General features: G+C 34.6%; 1 protein-coding gene across 19 annotated transcripts in view; it reads left to right on the forward strand.

Annotated features, from left to right (window-relative positions):
* Nucleotides 1–22,256, forward strand: part of DLG2 (discs large MAGUK scaffold protein 2) — a 2,299,762-nt gene that overhangs the window by 589,978 nt on the left and 1,687,528 nt on the right. For 4 of the 19 annotated variants that reach the window (XM_035264065.3, XM_054241382.2, XM_035264067.3 and 1 more), the window contains exon 1: nt 15,064–15,573. The exons of the other annotated variants lie outside the window; for them this stretch is intronic. In XM_035264065.3, coding sequence (XP_035119956.1) covers nt 15,544–15,573 — 30 coding nt within the window. In that variant the 5' untranslated portion in view covers nt 15,064–15,543. Of the gene's footprint in view, nt 1–15,063; nt 15,574–22,256 lie in introns of those variants that run through there. 19 annotated transcript variants of the gene reach the window in all.

Raw genomic sequence — 22,256 nt, forward strand, 5'->3', positions numbered from 1 at the left:
AGGAATTCTCCATCCTATTAGTAGGAACCCTAGTTTAGAGTAGCTCCACCGTTGTCTGACTAAAGTAGCCTAGTGTCCTAGATAAATTTGAATGTCAAGTCAGGTCACAAGTTCTACAGTCCTTGAGTAATTCCTGGGACTGTTCTGGGCTTGCAGGCAGTAGACTGGGGTACATGAAACCCAGTGAGATACTAGTTGTCACAGCCAAGGGAGTGTTTGTGTTACCCCTCCCTAATTCCAGACAGTTCAGCTTGGGAGAGACTCCTTACACTTTGGGAAAGCAGAAGAAAAAGCACAGAGAACTGCATCTTCCAGCTTGGCTGCCAGCTCAGCCACAGTAAAATAAAGCCCATGCTGATTCCTGAAACCTTTAATTCCAGGCCTTAGCTTCTGGATGGCATTTCTAGACCTACCCTGGGCTAGCAGGGAACCTGCTCCCCTGACTGGAAGGACCCATTCCTGGCTGAATATGCCACCTGCTGAATAAAGAGCCCTTGCGTATTCAATAAACATCAGCAGCAGCCAGGAATTATTAGCCATTACCTTGGATGAAACCCAAGTTCTGTGACGCCTTTAGGTATTATCTAGCCTAATGGATAATGGCACAAGGACTCCCATGGCTACCCCCTCCCCTGGCTGTGGTAGCTATGGGAGTCCTTGTGCCACCCCTCCTCCAACTCCAGCAAGCTCAGGAGAATGAGAGAGAGAGAGAGAGAGAGAGAGAGAGAGAGAGAGAGAGAGAGAGAGAGAGAGAGAGAGAGAGACTGACTTGTGTTTGGGGAAAGTGAGAAGTGAGGAAAGAGAAAGAGTGATTGCTACCTCGTAGTCCAGGGTCCAGGGAATTACCCAGATCTTACCCAACCCTACTAAGATGGTGCCTATTGGAGTCTACAGATAAAATAAAAGAATATTCGCCATACTGGTTCATCAAGAACCAGCAATCAAGAATTACATTACTAGTTTACTAGTTCTGGGACATCCCCCAGAGCTGATATGGCTTCAATGACCAAAGACTTAGATCACAAGAATCAATTCCATTTGAATACCTGGAAAGCCTTCTTAAGAAGGATAGGAACAAACAAGCTGAGACTACCAGCTTAGAATAAATACCTAACTTTTAAATAATCAGATATTAACAAACATCCATAAGCATTAAGAACATCCAGGAAAACGTGATCTCACTAAACAAACTAAATAAGTTACCAGTAACCAATGCTAGGGTGGTGGAAATACATGAACTTTCAGAAAGAGAATTCAAAATAGCTGTTTTGAGAAAGCTCAATGAATGTTAACATAACACAGAGGAGGGATTCAGAATCTTATCACAGAATTTAACAAACAGATTGAAATATCTTTTTAAATAATCAAGCAGAATTCCTCAGCTGAAAAATTCAATTATTAGAGTAAAAAATGCATTCCAGTATCTGAGAAGTAGAATTGATCAAGCAGAAGGAAATGTTAGTGAGATTGAAGGCAGGCTATATAAAAATGTACAGTAATGGGGGAAAAAAGAAAAAAATAATAAAATGAAGAAAACCTATGGGATCTAGAAAATAGTCTCAAAAGGGAAAATGTAAAATTTATTGACTTGAGGAGAAAGTAAAGAGAGAGATCAGGTAAGAAGATTTATTTAAATAAATAATAACAGAGAAATTTCCAAACCTAGAAAAAATATTAGTATTTAGGTATAAGAAGTTCATAGAAAATTAAGCAGATTTAACACACATAAAAATACCTGAACACATTTAATAAGCAAATTCCCAAAGGTCAAGGATAGAGAATGGATCCTAAAAGTAGCAAGAGAAAAGAAACTAATAACGTATAAGGGAGAATACATTTGACAACAGACTTTCCAGTGGAAACCTGACAGGCCAGGATAGAGGGGCTTGACATATTAAAGGGCTGGAAAAAAAAAAACCCACATCTTTTTTTCTAGACTAGCATATCCAATGAAAATAGCCTTCAAATGTGAAGAAAAAATAAAAACTTTACCAGTCAAATAAAAGCTGAGGGATTTTTAAAAATTTATTTATTATACTTTAAGTTCTGGGTGCATGTGCAGATCCTGCAGGTTTGTTACATAAGTATACATGTGCCATGGTAGTGGTTTGCTGAATCCGTTGCCCCATCACCTACATTAGTTACTTCTCCTAATGCTATCCCTCCCCAATCTCCCATCCCTTGCTATTCCTTTCCTAGCCCCCCACCCCACAGGCTCCAGTGTGTAATGTTCCTTTCCATGTGTCTGTGTGCTCTCATTGTTCAACACCCATTTATGAGTGAACACACGTGGTGTTTGGTTTTCTGTTTTTGTGTCAGTTTGCTGAGAATGATGGTTTCTAGTTTCATCCATGTCCCTACAAAGGACATGAACTCTTCTTCTTTTATGACTGCATAGTATTCCATGGTGTATATGTGTCATATTTTCTTTATCTAGTCTATCATTGATGGGCATTTGTGTTGGTTCCAAGTCTTTGCTATTGTGAACAGTGCCTCAGTATACATATATGTGCATGCATCTTTATAATAGAATGACTTATAATCCTTTGGGTATATACCAAGTAATGGGATTGCTGGGTCAGATGGCATTTTTATTTCTAGATCCTTGAGGAATCACCACCCTGTCTTCCACAAAGTTTGAATTAGTTTACATTCCCACCAACAGTGTAAAGGCGTTCTTCATCAGCAGTGGACTTGTCCTAAGAGCAATGTTAAGGGAGTTATTCAATCTAAAGGAAAAGGCCATTAACAAACAATAAGAAATCATCTGGAGATGCAAAACTCACTGGTAATAGCAAATACACAGACAAATACAGAATACTTCAACACTGTAATTGTGGTTTATAAACCACTTATATCTTGAATAGGTAGACTAAAAGGCAAACCTATAAAAAATAATAACTACAATATATATATTTTATATATGTTACTGCATTTTAGGTTTTGGGGTACATGTGAAGAACATGCAAGATTGTTGCATAGGTACATACATGGCAATGTGGTTTGCTGCCTTCCTTCTCATCACCTATATCTGGCATTTCTCCCCATGCTATTCCTCCCCAACTCCCCACCCCCTGCTGTTGCTCCACTATTTCCCCCCAACTCTCAGACCCCAGTGTGTGATGATCCCCTCCCTGTGTCCATGTGTTCTCATTGTTCAACATCCGCCTATGAGTGAGAACATATGGTGTTTGATTTTCTGTTCTTATATCAATTTGCTGAGAATGATGGTTTCCAGGTTCATCCATGTCCCTACAAAGGACACAAACTCATAGTTTTTTATGGCTGCATAGTATTCCATGGTGTATATGTGCCACATTTTCCCTGTCCAGTCTATCACTGATGGGCATTTGGGTTGGTTCCAAGTCTTTGCTTTTGTAAACAGTGCTGTAATGAACATTCGTGTGCATGTGTCCTTATAATAGAATGATTTATAATCCTTTGGATATATACCCAGTAATGGGATTGCTGGTTCAAATGGAATTTCTATTTCTAGGTCCTTGAGGAATCACCACACTATCTTCCACAATTGGTGAACTAATTTACACTCCCACCAACAGTGTAAAAGTATTCCTATTTCTCTACATCCTCTCCAGCATCTGTTGTCTCCAGATTTTTTAATGATCGCCATTCTAACTGGCATGAGTTGGTATCTCAATGTAGTTTTGATTTGCATTTCTCTAATGACCAGTGATGATGAGCATTTTTCATATGATTGTTGGCCTCATATATGTCTTCTTTTGTAAAGTGTCTGTTCTTATCCTTTGCCCACTTTTGAATGGGCTTGTTTTTTTCTTGTAAATCTGTTTTAGTTCTTTGTAGATTCTGGATATTAGCCCTTTGTCAAATGGGTAGATTGCAAAAATTTTTTCCCATTCTGTTGGTTGCTGATTCACTCTAATGATTGTTTCTTTTGCTGTGCAGAAGCTCTGGAGTTTAATTAGATCCCATTTGTTTATAGAAACAACTGAAAGTCAAAGAACAGGGAGGATAAAGTGTAGAGATTTTTTAAAGTTTTCTCTTTGCTTCTTCATTGTTTTTAAAATCAGGTTTTTAGTTTAAAATTATTTTTTACAGTATATTATTTGCAAGGTTCATAATAACCTCAAATCAAAAAACCCACAACAGATACACAAAAAGCAAAAGCAAGAAATTAGAACATACTATCAAAGAAATTCACTTTTACATAAAGGAAGATAGGAATTAAGCAGGGAAGGGAGGACCACAAAGCAACCAGAAAACAAATAACAAAATGGGAGGAGTAAGTTCTTACCTATCAATAATAACATTGAATGTAAACAGAGTAAACTTTTCATTAAAAAATGTAAAGTGGCTGCACTTATTTAAAGAAAACCACAACAACCAAGACCCAATTATATGTTGCCTACAAAATTCACTTCACCTATAGAGTGAAATTAATGGAATGGAAAATGATATTCTGTACAAATGTAAACTAAGAAAGAGCAGGAATAGCTATACTTATGTCAGATAGAATAAATTCTAAGACAGAAACTATAAGAAGAGACAAGGACATTATATAATGATAAAAGAGTCCATTTGGCAAGGAGATATAACAATTATACATATATATGCACCCAATACTGGAGCTGTTATTAAGGCTGAAGAGAAAGAAAGACCTCAATACAATACTAGCTAGGGAGCTCAACACCCCATTTTCAGCATTGAATGAATTGTCCAAGCAGAAAATCAACATCAGACTTAATCTGCCCTGTCAACCAAATGAGCCTAACAGATATTACAGAACATTTTAACCAAAAGCTGCAGAATATACATTATTCCTGTTAGCACATGGATCTTTCTCAAGGATAGACCATATGTTAAGCTATGAAATGAGTCTTAGAACATTCAAAACATTAAAATTATATTAAATATTTTTTCTGACCACAATGGAATAAAACTAAAAATCAATAACAAGAGGAACTTTGGAAACTATACAAACACACAGAAATTAAATAATGTGCTCCTGAGGGACCAGTAAGTCAATGCAGAAATTAGGAAGGAATTTAAAAATTTTATGAAACAAGTGAAAAGGGAAGCACAACCTACTTAAATCTATGGGTTATAGCAATATCAATTCTAAGATGGGAGTATACCAATAAGCACCAGTATTAAAAAGTAGAGAAACTTCAAATAAATAACCTAGTGTTGCAACATAAAGAACTAGAAAATCAAAAGCAAACCACACCAAAATTAGTAGTAGTAAAGAAAGAAACATCAGAGCAGAAATAGATGAAATTAAAACAAAGAACTTGAAATATTAGGGAAATGAAAAGGTCAGTGTTTTGAAAAGATAAACAAAATCAACAAACTTGTAGCCATACTGAGAACAAAAGAGATAAGACACCCCAGAATAAAATCAGAGATGAAAAATGTGACATTACAACTGATATCACAGAAAAATTAAAAGGATTATTAGAGACTACGATGAACACTTTGTCAGTGAATTGGAAGACATAGAATAAACAGATAAATTTCTAGACACATGCAACCTACCAAGATTGAATCATGAAGAAATCTGAAACCAGAATAGACCAATAACAAGTAAGGAGATAGAAGTCATAATTAAAAATCTCACATCACAGAAAAAGTCAAGAGCTAATGACTTCACTGCTGAATTTTACCAAATATTTAAAGAACTAATACCAATCCTACTCAAACTATTCGAAAAAATCTGTGAGGAATGAATACTTCCAAACTGGTTTCATAAGGCTAGTATTACCACAATGCCAAAACTAGAGAAAGACAAATTGAAAAAGAAAACTGTAGACAAATATCTCTGATGAACATAGATGTAAAAATCCTCAATAAAATACTCACAAACCAAATTCAACAACAATTAAAAGGATCATTCTTCAAGATCAAGTGGGATTCATTCAGGATGCATAGATGTCTCAACCTACAGAAATCAATCAATGCAATACATCATATTGGCAGAATGAAGGATAAAAACATGTCATTTCATTTGATGCTGAAAAACATTCAGCAAAATTCAATATCTTTTCATGATAAAAACAGTAAAAAATGTGGCATAGAAAGAACGTACCTCAATAAAGTAAGAGCCATGTATGACAGACTCCCAACTAGTACCATACTAAAGGGGAAAAACTAAAAGTCTTTTCTTTAACAGAGTAGTTAAATGAGAGTAAAATAAAGGACTTTAAAATTGGAATGAAAGAAGTCAAATTATTCCTGTTCATAGCTGATACAATCTTCTATTTATAAAAACCTAAAAATTCTACCAAAAATCTATACTAATAGAACTGAATAATAAATTCAATACAATTGCAGGATATAAAATCAGAAGCATTTCTATAGGTCAACAACGAATAATCTGAAAAAGGAACCAAGAAAAAAAATCCCATTTACAATAACTACAAATAAAATAATAAGCCTAGAAATAAATTTAATTACAGAAGTAAATGATCTCTTCAATGAAAATTATAAAACATTAGTAAAAGAAATTGAACAGGGCACAAAAAAATGTGAAGTAATTCTGTGTTAATGGATTGGCAAAATCAATATTGTTAAAATGTCCATACTACTCAAAGCAGTCTACACGGTCAGTGACATCCCTATCCAAATACCAATGACATTCTTCAAAGAAATAACAAAGTAATCCTAAAATTTGCACAGAATTACTATAGACTCAGAATAGCCAAAGCTGTCATGGACAACAAGAACAAAGCTGGAGGAATTACATTACCTGACTTTGCATTGTACTATAGAGCTATAGTAACCGAACTAGTATAGTACCAGCATAAAAAAAGACACATAAACTAATGGAACAGAATAGAGAACCTGGAAATAAATCCACACATCCACCATGAATTGAATTTTGACAAAGATGTCAAGAACATATAATGAGAAAAGGATATTCTCTTTAATAAATGCTGCCGGAAAAACTGGATATCCATGTGCAGAAAAATGAAACTACAACCCTATGTCTCACCATATACAAAATAATAATGGATTAAAGATTTAAATCTGAGATCTGAAATTATGAAACTACTAAAAGAAAACACTGAGGAAACTCCCTGGAACATTGGTCTGGGCAAAAATTTCTTGTGTAATACCTCAAAAGTGCAGGCAACCAAACCAAAAATAGAAAAATTACATCACATCAAGCTAAAAAGCTCTCCATAGCAAAGGAAATAATAAGCAAATGAGGAGACAAATTTAACCCTAATATATAGGGAGCTCAAACAACTCAATGGGAAAGAAAGTCAATCTGATTTTAAAATGAACAGAGGATCTGAACAGAGATTTCTAAAAAGAAGACATGTAAATAGGCAATAGATATATGAAAAATACTCAACATCATTAATCATCAAGAAATGCAAATCAAAACTAGAGTGGGATATCATCTCATCCCAGTTAAAATGGCTTTTATCCAAAAGACAGGCAATAATGAATTCTGTTGAGGATGTGGAGAAAGGGAAACCCTCATACACTGTTTGTGAGAATATAAATTAGTATATCCACTATGGAGAGGAGTATGGAGGTTCCACAAAAAATTAAAAATAGAAAGTACCATATGATTGAGCAATCCCACTGCTATCCAAAAGAAAAGAAATCAGTGTATTGAAGAGATGCCGGTACTACCGTATTTATTGTTTATTCAGTAGCCAAGATTTGGAATCAAAGTGTCTATCAACTGATGAATGGGTAAAGAAAATGTGGTACCATTGGAATATTATTCATCCACAAAAAAAGAATGAAATGGTGTCATTTGCAACAACATGAATGGACTTTTAAATAAAGAAAACCTGGCATGGAAAGACAAATTTCACATGTTCTCACACATATGTGAGAACTAAACATTAAAACAGTTGAACTCCTGGAGGAAAAGGTATAATGATGGATGTCTGAGGCTGGGAAGGGTAGCAGCAATGGAGGAGAAAAGTGGAGATGATTAATTTGTATAAAAATATAGTTAAGATTGAATGAATAAGATCTAGTATTTGATAACACAACAAGGTGACTATAGTTAACAATCATTGTGTATATCAAAAAACTAAGGGTAGAATTGGAATGTGTCTAAAACATTGTTGTATTAGAAATTCTTGAGGTGATGGATATCCCAGTTACCTGGATGTGATCATTAAATATTGTATGCTTGTACCAGAATATCACATGTTCCCTATAAACATCTGCAACTATCATGTACTCATAATACTTTTTTAAAAAAGAAAGGTTACAAATGCATATTTTCTACAAAAATTATTCTGTGCATACCTTTATTTTGGGAGTATCATAAATTATTTGAAAAAAAATCAAAAAATGACAAATATTGGTGACAATCTGGAGAAATGGGATCTCTGTACACTGTTGGTGGGAATTTAGATTGGTTAACCATTATGGAAAACAGTATGGAAGTTCTGAAAGAAATTGAAGATAGAACATCATATGACCCAACAGTTCCTTTTCTGGACATATACACAAAGGAAATGAAGTCACAATCTTGGAAAGATATTTGTACTACTATGATCTTTGCAGCATTATTCACAGTAGCCAAGACAGAGAAATAAGAGTTTGTCAGTGGATGAATGGATAAAGAAATTGTGATATCCATATAAAATGGAATGGTATTCAACTCTAAAAAAGAATGAGATCCTTCCATTTGCCATTTCATGGATGAGCCTGGAGGACATGATGCTAAGTAAAATAAGCTAGATGCAGAAAGAAAAATATTGCATAATCTCACACATGTGTGGAATATTGTATGTATGTATGTGTGTATATGCATATATACATATTCACCATATACAAAATAAAAATTTAAATACACATACACATAGAATAAAACAGTGGTTACTGATTTGGGAGGAATGAGGAGATTTAGGTTAGAGGATACAAAGTAGCAGATATGTAGTATGAGCAAGTCTACATAGCTAAGGTACAACATGAAAACTGTAGGTAATAACATTGTATTATATGTGGGATTCATGCTAAATGAGTAGATTTTAGCTGTTCTTGACACAAAGAAAAATGGATAACTATCTAAGAAGTGATAAATATGTTAATTTGCTGCACTAATAATCTTTGTACTATGTATATGTATCTCACAACATGATGTTGTATACCTTAATTATTCATAATATAATTTCAAAATAATTTTGAATCAGAAAACTATTGTTTGTAAATATTTGTGTAAATCACATCCTTAGAAACTAAACTATGTTGAAGATCTTGCATTGCAAATTTCATGTTGGACTACTGATACTAGCCACATGTTTTGAAAGAGTTTCCATATGATGGATTTCATTCATTCATTTAAAAATCTCTATTAGCATCTGTTATGTTCAAAACACTGATGATATAGCTGTGGACAAAATAGATAAGGTTCCTGCTCTCACTGAACTAAACTTCATATAGGAGAGGTAGTAAGAGATGAATAGAGAAGGTAATTTTAGATTGTGATAATCATATGGAGGAAATAAACCAGGATGATATAATGGAGAACAATGGAAAAAATTTTAATTTAGTTAGGGGAAATCAGTTTGGGAAGGTCTTGCTGACATAGTAACATCTGAGCAGAGACTTGAATGATGAGAAGGAGCCAGTCATATGCAAATTCAGGGAAAGACAGTTTCCGGAAGAAGGAACAACAAATTCAAGGCCCTGAGGAAGAATTAGAGTGAAACACCATATTTGAGGAACAGATAAAAGGCTATCATGCCTGGGGTATGTATTAGTTTTCATGCTGTTGATAAAGACATACCCAAGACCGGGAAGAACAAGAGGTTTAATTGGACTTATAGGGCCACATGGCTGGGAGGCCTCAGAATCATGGCAGGAGGCAAAAGGCACTTCTTACATGATGGCAGCATGAGAAAACGAGGAAGAAGCAAAAACAGAAACCCCTGATAAATCTATCAGATCATGTGAGACTTATTCCATAACACGAGAATAGCACGGGAAAGACTAGTATCCATGATTCAATTACACCTCCCCACACCCCGTCCCACCCACAATACATGGGAATTCTGGGAGATACAATTTAAGTTGAGATTTGAGTGGGGACACAGCCAAACCATATCAGGGTATAAGAAGGTAGAGTATGGAAATGGCATTTAGCAATACTGCTGAGGTTATTTATATTAACTTGAAAGCAAAATTTTATTTCTGACCCTACAGCTTTTTAGACTGTGGCTTGCACACAATTATTTGGATTTCTGGAATCCACTCAACTCACAGCATTGTATAATAGAAGGAAAAATTGAGCCTCTTAAGAAATGTAGTTAATTTTCAGCAAAGTTTATATAAACTTTGATTTGTTAGTGAAACAATTTTTATTGAACGTTTACATCATTTATAGTCTGCCACTTATATAAAATTTCAGAGGTTCTTTAGATTTTGATGACGATAATAACTGAAAGAACTCTATGTCTGTCATTTATGTTCTGACTCACATGTGTAAAATTGATATAAACTTTAGGTTTATACAATTGAATATCATGATTAAAAGATGAGTTAAAAGTAAAAATGTATTTCTGTAGCAATTATTGGTTCACTCAAAATTTTTCTTGTTTAGTTTTTATATATTTTTTGCAAAGATATATGTTTAACTTGAACAGAATACATAGACTCCTGCTTTTCATGAATTATTTTCAGGATCCAATACTGTCCTGATTTTTTTAATGATAGAAACTCTGAAAAATTCAGTCTTTTTTCAGTTGATCCTAATTTCTTACTTACCTCTGGAGAGTTTGGAAATGAGGGCAGGCATTTTGCCATGACCTGCCTGCAGTTTCTTTATTTTATTAAGCTAACAAGCTTTGCAGATGTCATTTGTGTGCCTGCTGTTCTGGGTATATAGGGAACAGATAGGCAGGGATAGGAGGCCAGGTGGGTGGATTTCTTGTTATTTCATTTGGACTTAGTCTTTCTAATGTGGAGTCCATTCCTTCTGGGACTATTCCCAAGGCCTTTAGAAGCTATGAAAGGCATCAGGTGGGAGCCCAGATATGAATGTATCTTTTTAGGAGGATCACAGGTTGTTTATTATTCATCTGCTTGGAATTCAGGCTACCTTAGGCTAAGGAAAAGGCCTTTGAATCTGTTTGTTCCACACTCTCAGGTTGGACCCAGAGGGACGGAAACGACTTCAGGATTTGCAGTGTGATGAGACAGAAAGAACATAGACTGCCCTCTATGTTGGAGTCACCTAGGTTCTATGTCACTTAGGGCAGTAATAGAACCTCAGTCAGCTTCAATTTCCTTAACTATAAACTAGGGGTTACAATTATTTCCTAAAGGGTATTATGACCATGAGATAATAGTTACTAAGTACCACAGTACTTTAAAAAACAACCACTTGATAAATTACTGTTATATTAACAAAAATGCTTACGTTTATTATTGTTTTCTGACACAATAGCAAACACCTAGTTTCAGTAGCATCCTATAGTTTTAACACTTCAGCTAGAAACTGCCCTTTTCCATTATAGATAAGACTGTTCTAAATCATACTTTCTTACATCAGACTGGGTTTGCCAATGAAAATATTTGCATTTGCAAATACGTTCAGCTACATGCACCAGTATATTTATTTAAACATTTTTATGTATGCACATAAATATATGTGTATATATTATAGTTACTCTGTAATGTGCATATATGATTCTAATATAAATAAGGGATCATAGGTTTAAATCAGTTTTTTAAAACTATCAAAAAATAAATAGTATAACTAAAGCTCTGATTATTCTTTCATTCGACTAATATTTATTTTGTGCCTCTTAAGTGCCAGTACCATACTAAGTAGCAGAGATATACATTAAATCTGCCCTCAAGGGGCTATATTCTAGAATAGACACAGAATGGATTTCACTTCTAGAGATTTTTTTTCCCTGTTGGAAACAAAATAAAAGTAATGCATTTAAGTGGTTAAGGTACAGGTTTAGTGCAAGTAATTTACAAGAGAATTTTATGATATCAAACTTTCAATTATAGGTTTACTAAGAATGAATATATTTCTAGTTTGATATCATTAACCTCAAGGAATATCAAGTAAAGCAGTTGCAGGCTGAGGCTTCTCTTATCTTGCCAAACAACTGTTGTGAAAATCACAGGTGCAACTGAGTGCTATTTCTCTTAAAAAAAAAAAAAAAGCTTCATGTCGATACATTGTTAATTATAAAAACAGCATAATGTTTCCCTTGAGGCAAAGGAGTGAATTATCTTCTGTCATCTTTGTGTCGGAGGAAAATCAATGGAAGGTAAGGTGTACACAAAGTAGAAATCCCAAATGGGTCTACACTTTAAAATGTTATGTACTTACTTATGTCTAAACATACATACTTTATCCAGTTAATCACTTGAGGTGAATACAAACAAATGAATATATAACATACATGCTATGTATGCATTTACAGTGTATTTGTACTCAACATTATATGAGCAACACTCTTTTGTTCTCAAGTAGAGATTGCATGTTCAGTTTGTAAAATGCTTGCTCTGAAGTACTTTTATTGGATATGTTTATTAAGCTGATTTTATAACGATATAACATATTGCTGATTCATTCCTTTTTCAAATAGAGTGTATGAAATTTTCTTTTCTCTTAACTTCTAGTTAACTGCTATATGGATCTTTCTCAATTTAGCTCAAGGCTCCTTTCCAGAATGCTTTTCCTCACCTCTCCATTCTGGGTTAAACGCCTCTATTTTGTGGATGTAAAACACCCCAAAATGCTTTCTGTACAGTACTATAGTTTTTATTCTCTTGTGGGAAGGGATTTTGCTAGCTTTTTCTTACCTTGTGTTTCCACATAAGTAGATTCTCAAGTATATTTGTTGAATGAATGAGACACTAGTCTAGGCAACAGAAATAAAGAGTTAAAACTAGCTTTAAGGAGTACACTTTAGAGGGTTGATATGGACATTAATCAGATCATCGCATAATGAGTGTTCAACAAATATGTGTTAGATTGTTAGATGGACGATTTAGGGATTGCCTAAGGTGCTCTAGGATCTGTGCTAGAAGAAAAGAGAAGTTGTCTTTTATTTCTGCAAGTCTCCATAGTTTACAAAGTACTTTCATTTGTGATCTGCCAGAGTTAGGAGACTAATCAGGCGCTCTCTGCTAATTTTTCTCTATCTTAGTTTCCTCCTCTCTACAAAGATGGAATGAAGTTCTGAAGGTATCATCTAGCAGAAAAACTTGTGAAAATATTCATCTTACTCTACTATCCAATTTATTTACTTCCTCCAACTCCTGATTGTCTCCATTCTGATTGTCTCTATAACTAACAAAGACCTGGACTTGAAATTAAGAGACATGATCTTTAATGTCGGCATTGAAAGTTACTAGGTTTTTGGGAAGTCATTTCAATTTCTCAAGCTTGTGAGACTGTTGCAAGTGTTTTGTCAACTTCAAAGTGTTACAGGGACACAAAGCCTAATTATTTTGAACATGAATATGACAAGAAGTCTCAATTACATATTAGATGTTTTACTTATTTCAGAGAAACACACTGGTTGGTACCTGGGAATGCTCAAAGATAAAATGTTTTAAATACTCCAAGATGAGCTTAGGAAGTATTGGTTAAAATAATTATTGTGGTGATGTAACAAATGAGGGTGACTAGACAAAGTGATGTTTCCTTGACTTTTCAAATTACTGAACCATAAGATAGAGTTACCTGATGGAATGGACCAGAACATGAGTTCTATTCATGGTGTTTAACTTGAAAATTATTTAAAGTTTATTACACCGGTAGGATAACAGTTAAGAGGAAATTATATTTCTTAACTACAAATAAGTTTTGGAGCCACTTTTGAAGGTTGTTATATCAAATTGAACTTTTGGAGCTTTTATTTTCATTTTTTTCTCTGAACACGCATTTGATTTGCTATGAACTTAAAGTCTTTATAAACAGGGCTCTCATTTGGGTAAAATCAAATGACATGTCAGTTTCTGAGACATTCATTTACTTAGCATTCAGAAATTTATTGGGATATTGAGGTTAGAACCTGAATAATTCATGAAAGGTAGAAGAGTCTTATATATTCTTTCTTCCCCCAAATTATTTATCATGGAAAGTATACTTTTTATGAAAAAAGAGAGGGTGGTGGTTGGCAGTAGAGTGGAAAATGGTCCTGCCAGTGTCTTGAGGACCTAAAGTGTATGGGTCCCTAGACATTTATTTTTGATATTTTAGTCGTCCATTTGACTATGTGTTTTCTTCCTAGTGAAAGTACATCTTTGATTTTCCATTTTTTTTGGTCAGTCAGTACTTTCCATTCTGTCATTCACTCTCTCTCATTTTCCCTCATTCTCCCTTCCCACCCCCTCTCCTCTCTGAGCTCCTGTGTCTTTCTGTTTGTCTGTCTCAGTCTGTAACTGCCTATGTGTCTAAGATGATGGAAAAAAAAAGTATATTATTATCCAGAGTGATGCTTGTCAAGCACCTCAAATGCAGTTTATATAGTAGCAGCTTTACTAGAAGAAAGGGAGGGATTTGGGGGAGGGGAGAGTGTTAATCATTTGGCTGTTAGAATGCTGCAGAAAGAACACAAAGCTCTGCCCACGTAATAAGTGCCTGCAGACAGCAAGTGAGGAGGGAAAAGTTTGGGAAGGAGCTCATTTTTTTCTCTCAGAATGTAGAACTTTTATAAACACTTTAGAACCTCCACCCTCCCCAATTTCATCATATACTTATTCGTTTAAATGTTCAGGTTGTTTGTGTATTTGCATATGTCATGGACCACACACATAGGTAAAAAACACAGAAAAGGATAAACATAACATTTTTCTAAGTTAAACTTCCAAATCTGCAGTTTCTTTATGTAACTGGCTTGATTTTCCTTATCCAGCTGTTAGTCATTTGTAAGAAGCTGCCCTTGTAATTGCAAGTGAGTTGAGATGTGATGTATGCAGCACCACATGCACCTTAGCTTTTCAGTCATATCTTTCGAGTCATTTAGACTCCCGGCAATCATGCTCATAATAAAGAGCATTTTATTACCCAAAGCCGCTATTCTGGCACTGGAACGACAGCCATTTGGTAGATGGGACGGGTAGTTTTTTGTGTTACTCAGTGTTGTTAGTAAAAAAGAAAGGAAAGCAGCAAAGAGGGGACTTTGGCAAAGGAAATCTTATGGGTACACTGAAGCAGCAGATCAGAATTCAGAAACAAGAGCAAGAGCTGAAATGTGATTCTCTGGTGCTTGGTGTTACACTCATCGCTACGATAGAACTGTTCGGGGTACTCACAGGAGCCTTATTCTGATCAAGGAATCTTCTAAAAGACCATGCAGCCACGGAGCCCAGCAAGCCACCGGGAAGTTTTGCCGGAGCTGATTTCTACGGGATTTTCTGGTGCCTAGGAAAATCCTGCTTGCCTTGAGCTGTATGGAGGAGGGCTCGAGTTTCCCATGAGGGGCCCCCTTGGAAAAGCCGTCTTGTACAGAATCCAAGCTCTGCTTCTGTCTGTGTGCAATTTCCAAAAGGCTTTTCTCACCTTTGCTGATTTGCTGGTGTGACTTCTATGCACTGAGTCCTGTGTAGGGATCCAGGATGGATTGCCTGTGCATTGTCACCACAAAGGTAGGATAGGAAACAGGGCTGTTGTTGTGTGCAGCATTTTTCTATTATTATTCTGGTCCCGCAATTAAACAGTTCTAGTAGTTGCTGCCAGTGCATGAGAGAAAATGATTAGTATAATTTACTTTGCTGGGCATTTTGTTCCCTGAGGGTCTGTGGGGGGGGGGGGTCCTGTCTTTATGTGATTTTAACTTCTTAAAGTGATATTGCATGTTTGTGCAAATGGAAGGAGAATTTGCCTGTTTTTTTTTTTAATGGCAGGATTTGCTTTTGCATCTATTTATAGCTCTTCATAGAAATATCTATAGTAGTAGTATAGCACATACAGAGCAGTTTAACATAACATATCAGGGCAGCCTTTCTGAGTTTGATAATTAGCTTTTCATTTAAAAACCATGTCTTCTGTGTTTAAGGAAGCCAATCAGCTTTACTGTAACTTGACATATTGCTTCTGATTGGAGAATTCTGATATTCTGCATTTTAGTGATTTATTTTAAAGGAAAAAAAATCTCAAGGCCCTGAGTTAAAACAAACACAATATTTAATATTTAGCTAATTCTCTCTATTTTAATAGAAACAAATGCAATATTTGCATTATTGGAAATATAAATAAAAGCGGGAATGAAATAAAATCAATGGCAAGTTTTTTAGGTATTTATTTTACAGAAAACAGTGAAAAATTTCAAAGGCATTTTATTTTATTCTGTCAGCAGTTCTAAAAAATGTATTTAAATTTCATAATCACTGATTATTTGAATAGATATTTCTAATATTTTTGGGGAAAATCTAATTATGAGGCATTTATACATTAGTTCCCTTTTCATTTTGCATGTAAGCATACTATGAGTTAATCTGAATCCTATCTTTTTGTATCTCACATTGATTAGATGCCCATTAACCATGACAAGATTAATAGTTTAGTACATGAGATTTAACTGTGTGTAGATATCCCATTGTGATCTCCTTTTACCACTGAAGAAAAGATTATTTAACGTCAAATCCACAAGCCAAGTAACCCATGGTATGACCTTAAATATTTTACTTTTACAAATTAAGTTCCAGAAAAGCTTAGTGGATATCTTCCCATAGGGCCTAGTATCACGTGGAAGCTTTAGTTGATGTTAGTGGATTTTAAGCCTAAAACTTCTATTGGGTTAGTTGACTAGGCCTCTAAATTAGACAAATACTTTATTTTACTTTTAAAAAATGCCAAACATCTCATTCAGTGGTCCAGTTAAATCAGTAAAAGTAAATAAACTAAAATAAGTTTTAAAATATCTTAAGTAAGAAATTGTATGTTCTTATGTAATCTACGAAAGGAAATATCCTCAAAATACGTTACTCTTCTTGAGATGTTACACTTGGTGTTACTTTTCTTGAGAGAATACTGCCAAATCTGACCTACATGTGTTTTATAATTATTTACTCCAAAATTATAATAATTTCAGATACTGTGAAACAAATTAGTACATTAAAAACAAGTTACCAAAGTTATTAATGAGAATCAAAACTGGAAGTCTACTGCATTGCATAACTTAAATCAATACTGAAATCCAAGTGCCCTCAATTTGGAAAACACTATCTGCTAAAAAATGTCATACGCCTCATATTTACTTATAAAAGTATTATTGATTAGAGGGTCATAGGTAATACATACTATTATTTTGCTTTAAATGCTTAATAAGAGATAAATGTCATTACTTCAGTATTGTGATTTATCATATAAATTATATGAATCAACAAAACACAGACCCACATGAAATATCATTTTCTTAGTTAAGTCCATAAACATTTCTAGAGTGACATATATGAACACTCTGATGATTTCCTAGCCTACAAGATCTTACTCCAAATCTGAGAGGTTCTGCAAATAAGTCTAACTAGACTGGAGCTCTTAAGACTTTAAACAATCTGAATTAAATGGAGTAAGATCTAGGGTGAGATTATTGTATCAGAGGGTTTATACAAAATCTACAATTATTTCCTTCCTTTTAAAGAACAAACATATAGCAAAGTTACATTGTGATATTTACATGGTAAATAATGAATAATTGCTTCAAAAACTGGACATAGGTGAGGAGAACTCTTAGAGGACTTTAAGCTGCAAATATTTTCCATTTGCTCTAACACTGTTGATAGTTTACTCTTTTTTTCCCCAGGTGGCCATGCACTTGGGATGCCCTTGCTCTACTTTCTTGGGACTGTTTGACAAGAAACTTGCCAACAATTTGGAAATTTTAATTATATCTTAGTTTAATGCTCATCTCTTTCTCCCCTAGCAATAAATTCACTTTCTAGTAGCTCTGGCTAAGCTACTCTTTTTAATGATTGCTTTACAAAAGCTTTATTGAGACGAACTCTTAATTATCATGATACATCCTAAGCGCCATTTCATTCACAAAACATCTCAATACCACAGCTGAGCACTACTTTGTCAAGTTTTTAGTGGCAGGAAAACAGAAATACTTCCATTGGTAATAGCATTTTTGTTCCTCCTTCCCTTTTCTTGGCATGAAAATTGTTTACTGTCCCCCCGGCTCCTCCTAGACCTCTGTGCCCTCTGAGTTCTTCCATATTCCACTATTGTACACGATATAGAAATAAATTTCTCATTATGTATTTGTTTCACATTCTTAAAAATGAATTAAAGAAGATTAATGAGAGGAGGGATGATAAATCTATAAAATATCATTGTATAATTGTAGCATAAAAAGATCTATTAGACATATTGGATAATCATTTTTATTTTTTTCTCTGTATAAGAGGAAGGAAATGATTGTGGATTTTATGTAAACTCTCTGATAAAATAATCCTACTCTAGATCTTACTCCATTTAATTCAGATTGTTTAAAGTCTTAAGAGCTCCAGTCTAGCTAAACTGATTCATAGAACTTCTCAGATTTGGAGTAAGATCTTGCAGGCTAGGAAATCATCAGTGTTCATAAATACAGAGTTTCTGTCACATGGCTTCCAAGGTCTTGTCAAATGTTCACACAACCCACTTTCAGAAGACTGAGTCATCTCTTTTTTTCAAATGTTTCTGTCCAGTTTCAACTTCAGTACTTTTGCCACAGATATTACTACTTAGAGAAGGAACATGTTTTAATGTGAAGAGCAGGACACTGGAGTGAGACTTGTATTTAAATTGTTATCCTGACATATATTAGCTTTAGGATGTGGATAAGTTGTTTAACTTCCTCAAACATTGATTTATTCATCTTCAAAAAGGATATGTTACTAAGGTCTAAGTGATATTATGCTAGACTATGTAAAATACTTAGCACAACTGGCAGATGGAAAATGTGTATATAGTATAATTTATTCAGCAACTCACAATTTATATCTTTAATGAATCCCTCTCAGCATGATCATTGAGGTAAATGAAGTCATCTCAGTAACATTGGCTAAACACAATCTAATAACTAATGCCACACATTTTATATGATGGAATTCCCTAAACATTTTTTGAGTAATTGAAAGATAATCCAATAAATTTAACAACTAAAATGCAAGGAAAATAATGTTAGGCAGAGCCATGAGTTTACATGATTGGCCAATAGGACAGTAGTTCTGGATGACAGGCAGAACATTCTGTCTACCTTAATGAAATGCAAAGAGTCAATATAATTTTTCTTTTACTGCATAGGAATTCTCAAGTATCATATGTAACAACATAAAGGATTTGATATAAGAATAGAAAATTGTGCTACTGTGAAAAATAAATCTGTACTTTCTGATCATGGGCACCCACAGGCATTTGGCCATCACTGTCCTTCTCTGTAAAATGAGTATATTTTATTGCATCCCTGAGGTATTTCCTTTTCTATTTCAAATCTAATATTATCCTATATTGTCTCTAAAGATAAAATTGTTTAGGTTAACTAAGTATCTTAAATAGTAGTAATGTGTGAATCATACATTGGCATAATTTCTGATATCAATTAACCATACTTATACATTTGAAAAAGTTTTAAAAAAAGATCTACAAATAAAACTGCAGAATTTTTACAGTAGTAGTAGTGGATGAATCACGCGTTGGCATAATTTCAGAAATCCATGAACCATACTTGTATATTTGAAAAAGATTTAAAAATGATTTACAAATAAAACTGTTATAATTCATTAATAAAGGCATAATGGCACTATTAATTTTTAATATGCATAACAGGTTAATATACATAATAAAATTCACATAGAATGAAAAGTGGACTGGGCAGCACAAAAGAAGCTTTTCTTGATGTTGTTAATACTGTATCTGTTTTGTAAATATGATTTTATTCTTTGCCTCTATCAACCCACTATCTTTAATAAGAATTAAAAATCACTCCAAATTTCTAAAAGGAAATAAAAGTTGTTATGAGGCATTAAAAATATTTTTATCAAGGCTAGTAAATATCATTTATTATGACCTTAATTTTTAGAAGGTGGCATGTCGTTTCTTTGGAAGTGGATTCTTAACAGAAATATTTGCAAATAAGGTATTTGGAAAAGCTAAAATAATTTTTATTTCCACCAGAGCTTCCTGTAGAGAAAATGAAACAAATCACCAAGGCAACAAATGGCTTCCTGAGTGGTCTTGTGTTCGTAGAGAAAGCTATTTATTTATGCAGGTGTACAGTTGCTCTCATGGTAGAAGCATCACATTTATTCATTCATTAAATTTATCTAACAAACATATATTGAACGCTTACTATGCACTTGACTTGTTGAAAGGTGTGGGGCTATAATAAGCAATCTGTTCTCATGGAACCTTTAGTTTAATGGGGAAAACAACCAATTACAGAAATAGCAGTGATGTCTGGTAAGAAAATGAATATAGGGTGCTATGGAAATGAGGACAGGAATACCTAAAGAACATGATGAGCTATGTTGCAGGTATGCAGGGGGAAATATAAGGGGAAGCTTTACTGAGGAAGTGAAAATTAAGCTGATTTTCATAATGGAGGACATAATGGGGTAGGGAGACTGCCTTAGGCAAAGTTCTGGCAGAATGTTTTAGGCAAAGTTCAGACTATAATTTTAATTATAGTGTGTGGGGAGAGAGAGAGAATGGGGTTAGAGAGAGAGAGAAAGAGAGAGAGAGAATGAGAATAAATTGCATATTTCAAGAATGGAAGGCCAAAATGTCTGGAATGTAAGGTGTCCAATATGAGCAACAAGATTCAAAGGATACAGAGATAGATCAGTACCTGGTCATGAATATCGTAAAGTTGAGATAGTTGTTACCTTAAAGGAAATAGGATTTTCCATCCATCAACACTGGTTCCCAATTCCAGTTTGCCCAGACTTTTCTCCAATTTCATCCCCCTGATTTGAGCTCTCGTATTTTCTACACAACCTTTGTTGCTCATTCTTTTTTTTTTTTTAATTAATTAATTAATTTATTTATTTATTTTTAATTTTTTATTGGATTATAGGTTTTGGGGTACATGAGCAGAGCATGCAAGACAGTTGCATAGGTACACACATGGCAGTGTGCTTTCTTTTCTTCTCCCCTTCACCCACATTTGGCATTTCTCCCCAGGCTATCCCTCCCCACCTCCCCCTCCCACTGGCCCTCCCCTTTTCCCCCCAATAGACCCCAGTGTTTAGTACTCCCCTTTCTGTGTCCATGTGTTCCCATTTTTCATCACCCACCTATGAGTGAGAATATGCGGTGTTTCATTTTCTGTTCTTGTGTCAGTTTGCTGAGGATGATGTTCTCCAGATTCATCCATGTCCCTACAAACGACACAAACTCATCATTTCTGATTGCTGCATAATATTCCATGGTGTATATGTGCCACATTTTTCCAATCCAGTCTATTATCAATGTTGCTCATTCTTAGACCTGTTCAGTAAAACAATGGTTTCCCCTTTTACTAGCTGGATGACCTTTTCAGCACTGCAGTTTTCTCATCCACAAAAGAGTACCTATCTTACAGCATTGTTTTGAGAATTGGGTGGGGTCAGAACTATAAAATGCTTAGGATATTACCTTGTAGGGAGTAGGTGCACTGTTCTCTGTTAGGGTCTATAGCTTTCTTATCTTCCTATCTTTTTTTGGTGCACCTCTCCTCATATTTATCCTGCAAGTGACAGTCGTTAATACTCGTTATTTGATCCAAATATCTGCAAGGTGGCATGTATACCTTACAGAGATGAGAACAGGGGGCTTGATGTGTCCAAAAAAAAAATCTATTGGATGGCAAAGAGAAGCATAAATACAACTAATAGGAGGGAAAATTTAACATAATTGACTATTTTGTATAAAAAGGGAAGAGATTCTATGATTGTCTTGGTAACCTGAGATTAACCATTTTAATAGTGTCAAACACCGTGAAATACTAATGGCATTAATATGATAGCTTAACTTTGTTTTATTAAGTGTTCCATCCAGCTGCAGGGGGATCAGTCTAATATACAAGGCCAACAGCATCACTCTCAGCAACCTATTGAAAGATGAGTATTTGTCCAAATTCTTACAAATGTATACAATTCTCTTTTGACTTAGAACCTAAATTTCTCTCATATCTTGTCTTCTATAATTTTACCTTGTATTTTGCACTCCAAGAATCTTGAAAATACATGGACAAGACCATGTTTTAAATCTGTGCTACCTTTCCTATCTTTCATTAAACTAGAGGATATATTAGTCTCACTGGCTTCCCTCTGTTCTCTGAAGGTGTCAGCCATGTTTCTGTTTT

Source organism: Callithrix jacchus, chromosome 10 (assembly GCF_049354715.1).
Source record: "Callithrix jacchus isolate 240 chromosome 10, calJac240_pri, whole genome shotgun sequence".
Classification (NCBI taxonomy): Eukaryota; Metazoa; Chordata; class Mammalia; order Primates; family Cebidae; genus Callithrix; species Callithrix jacchus.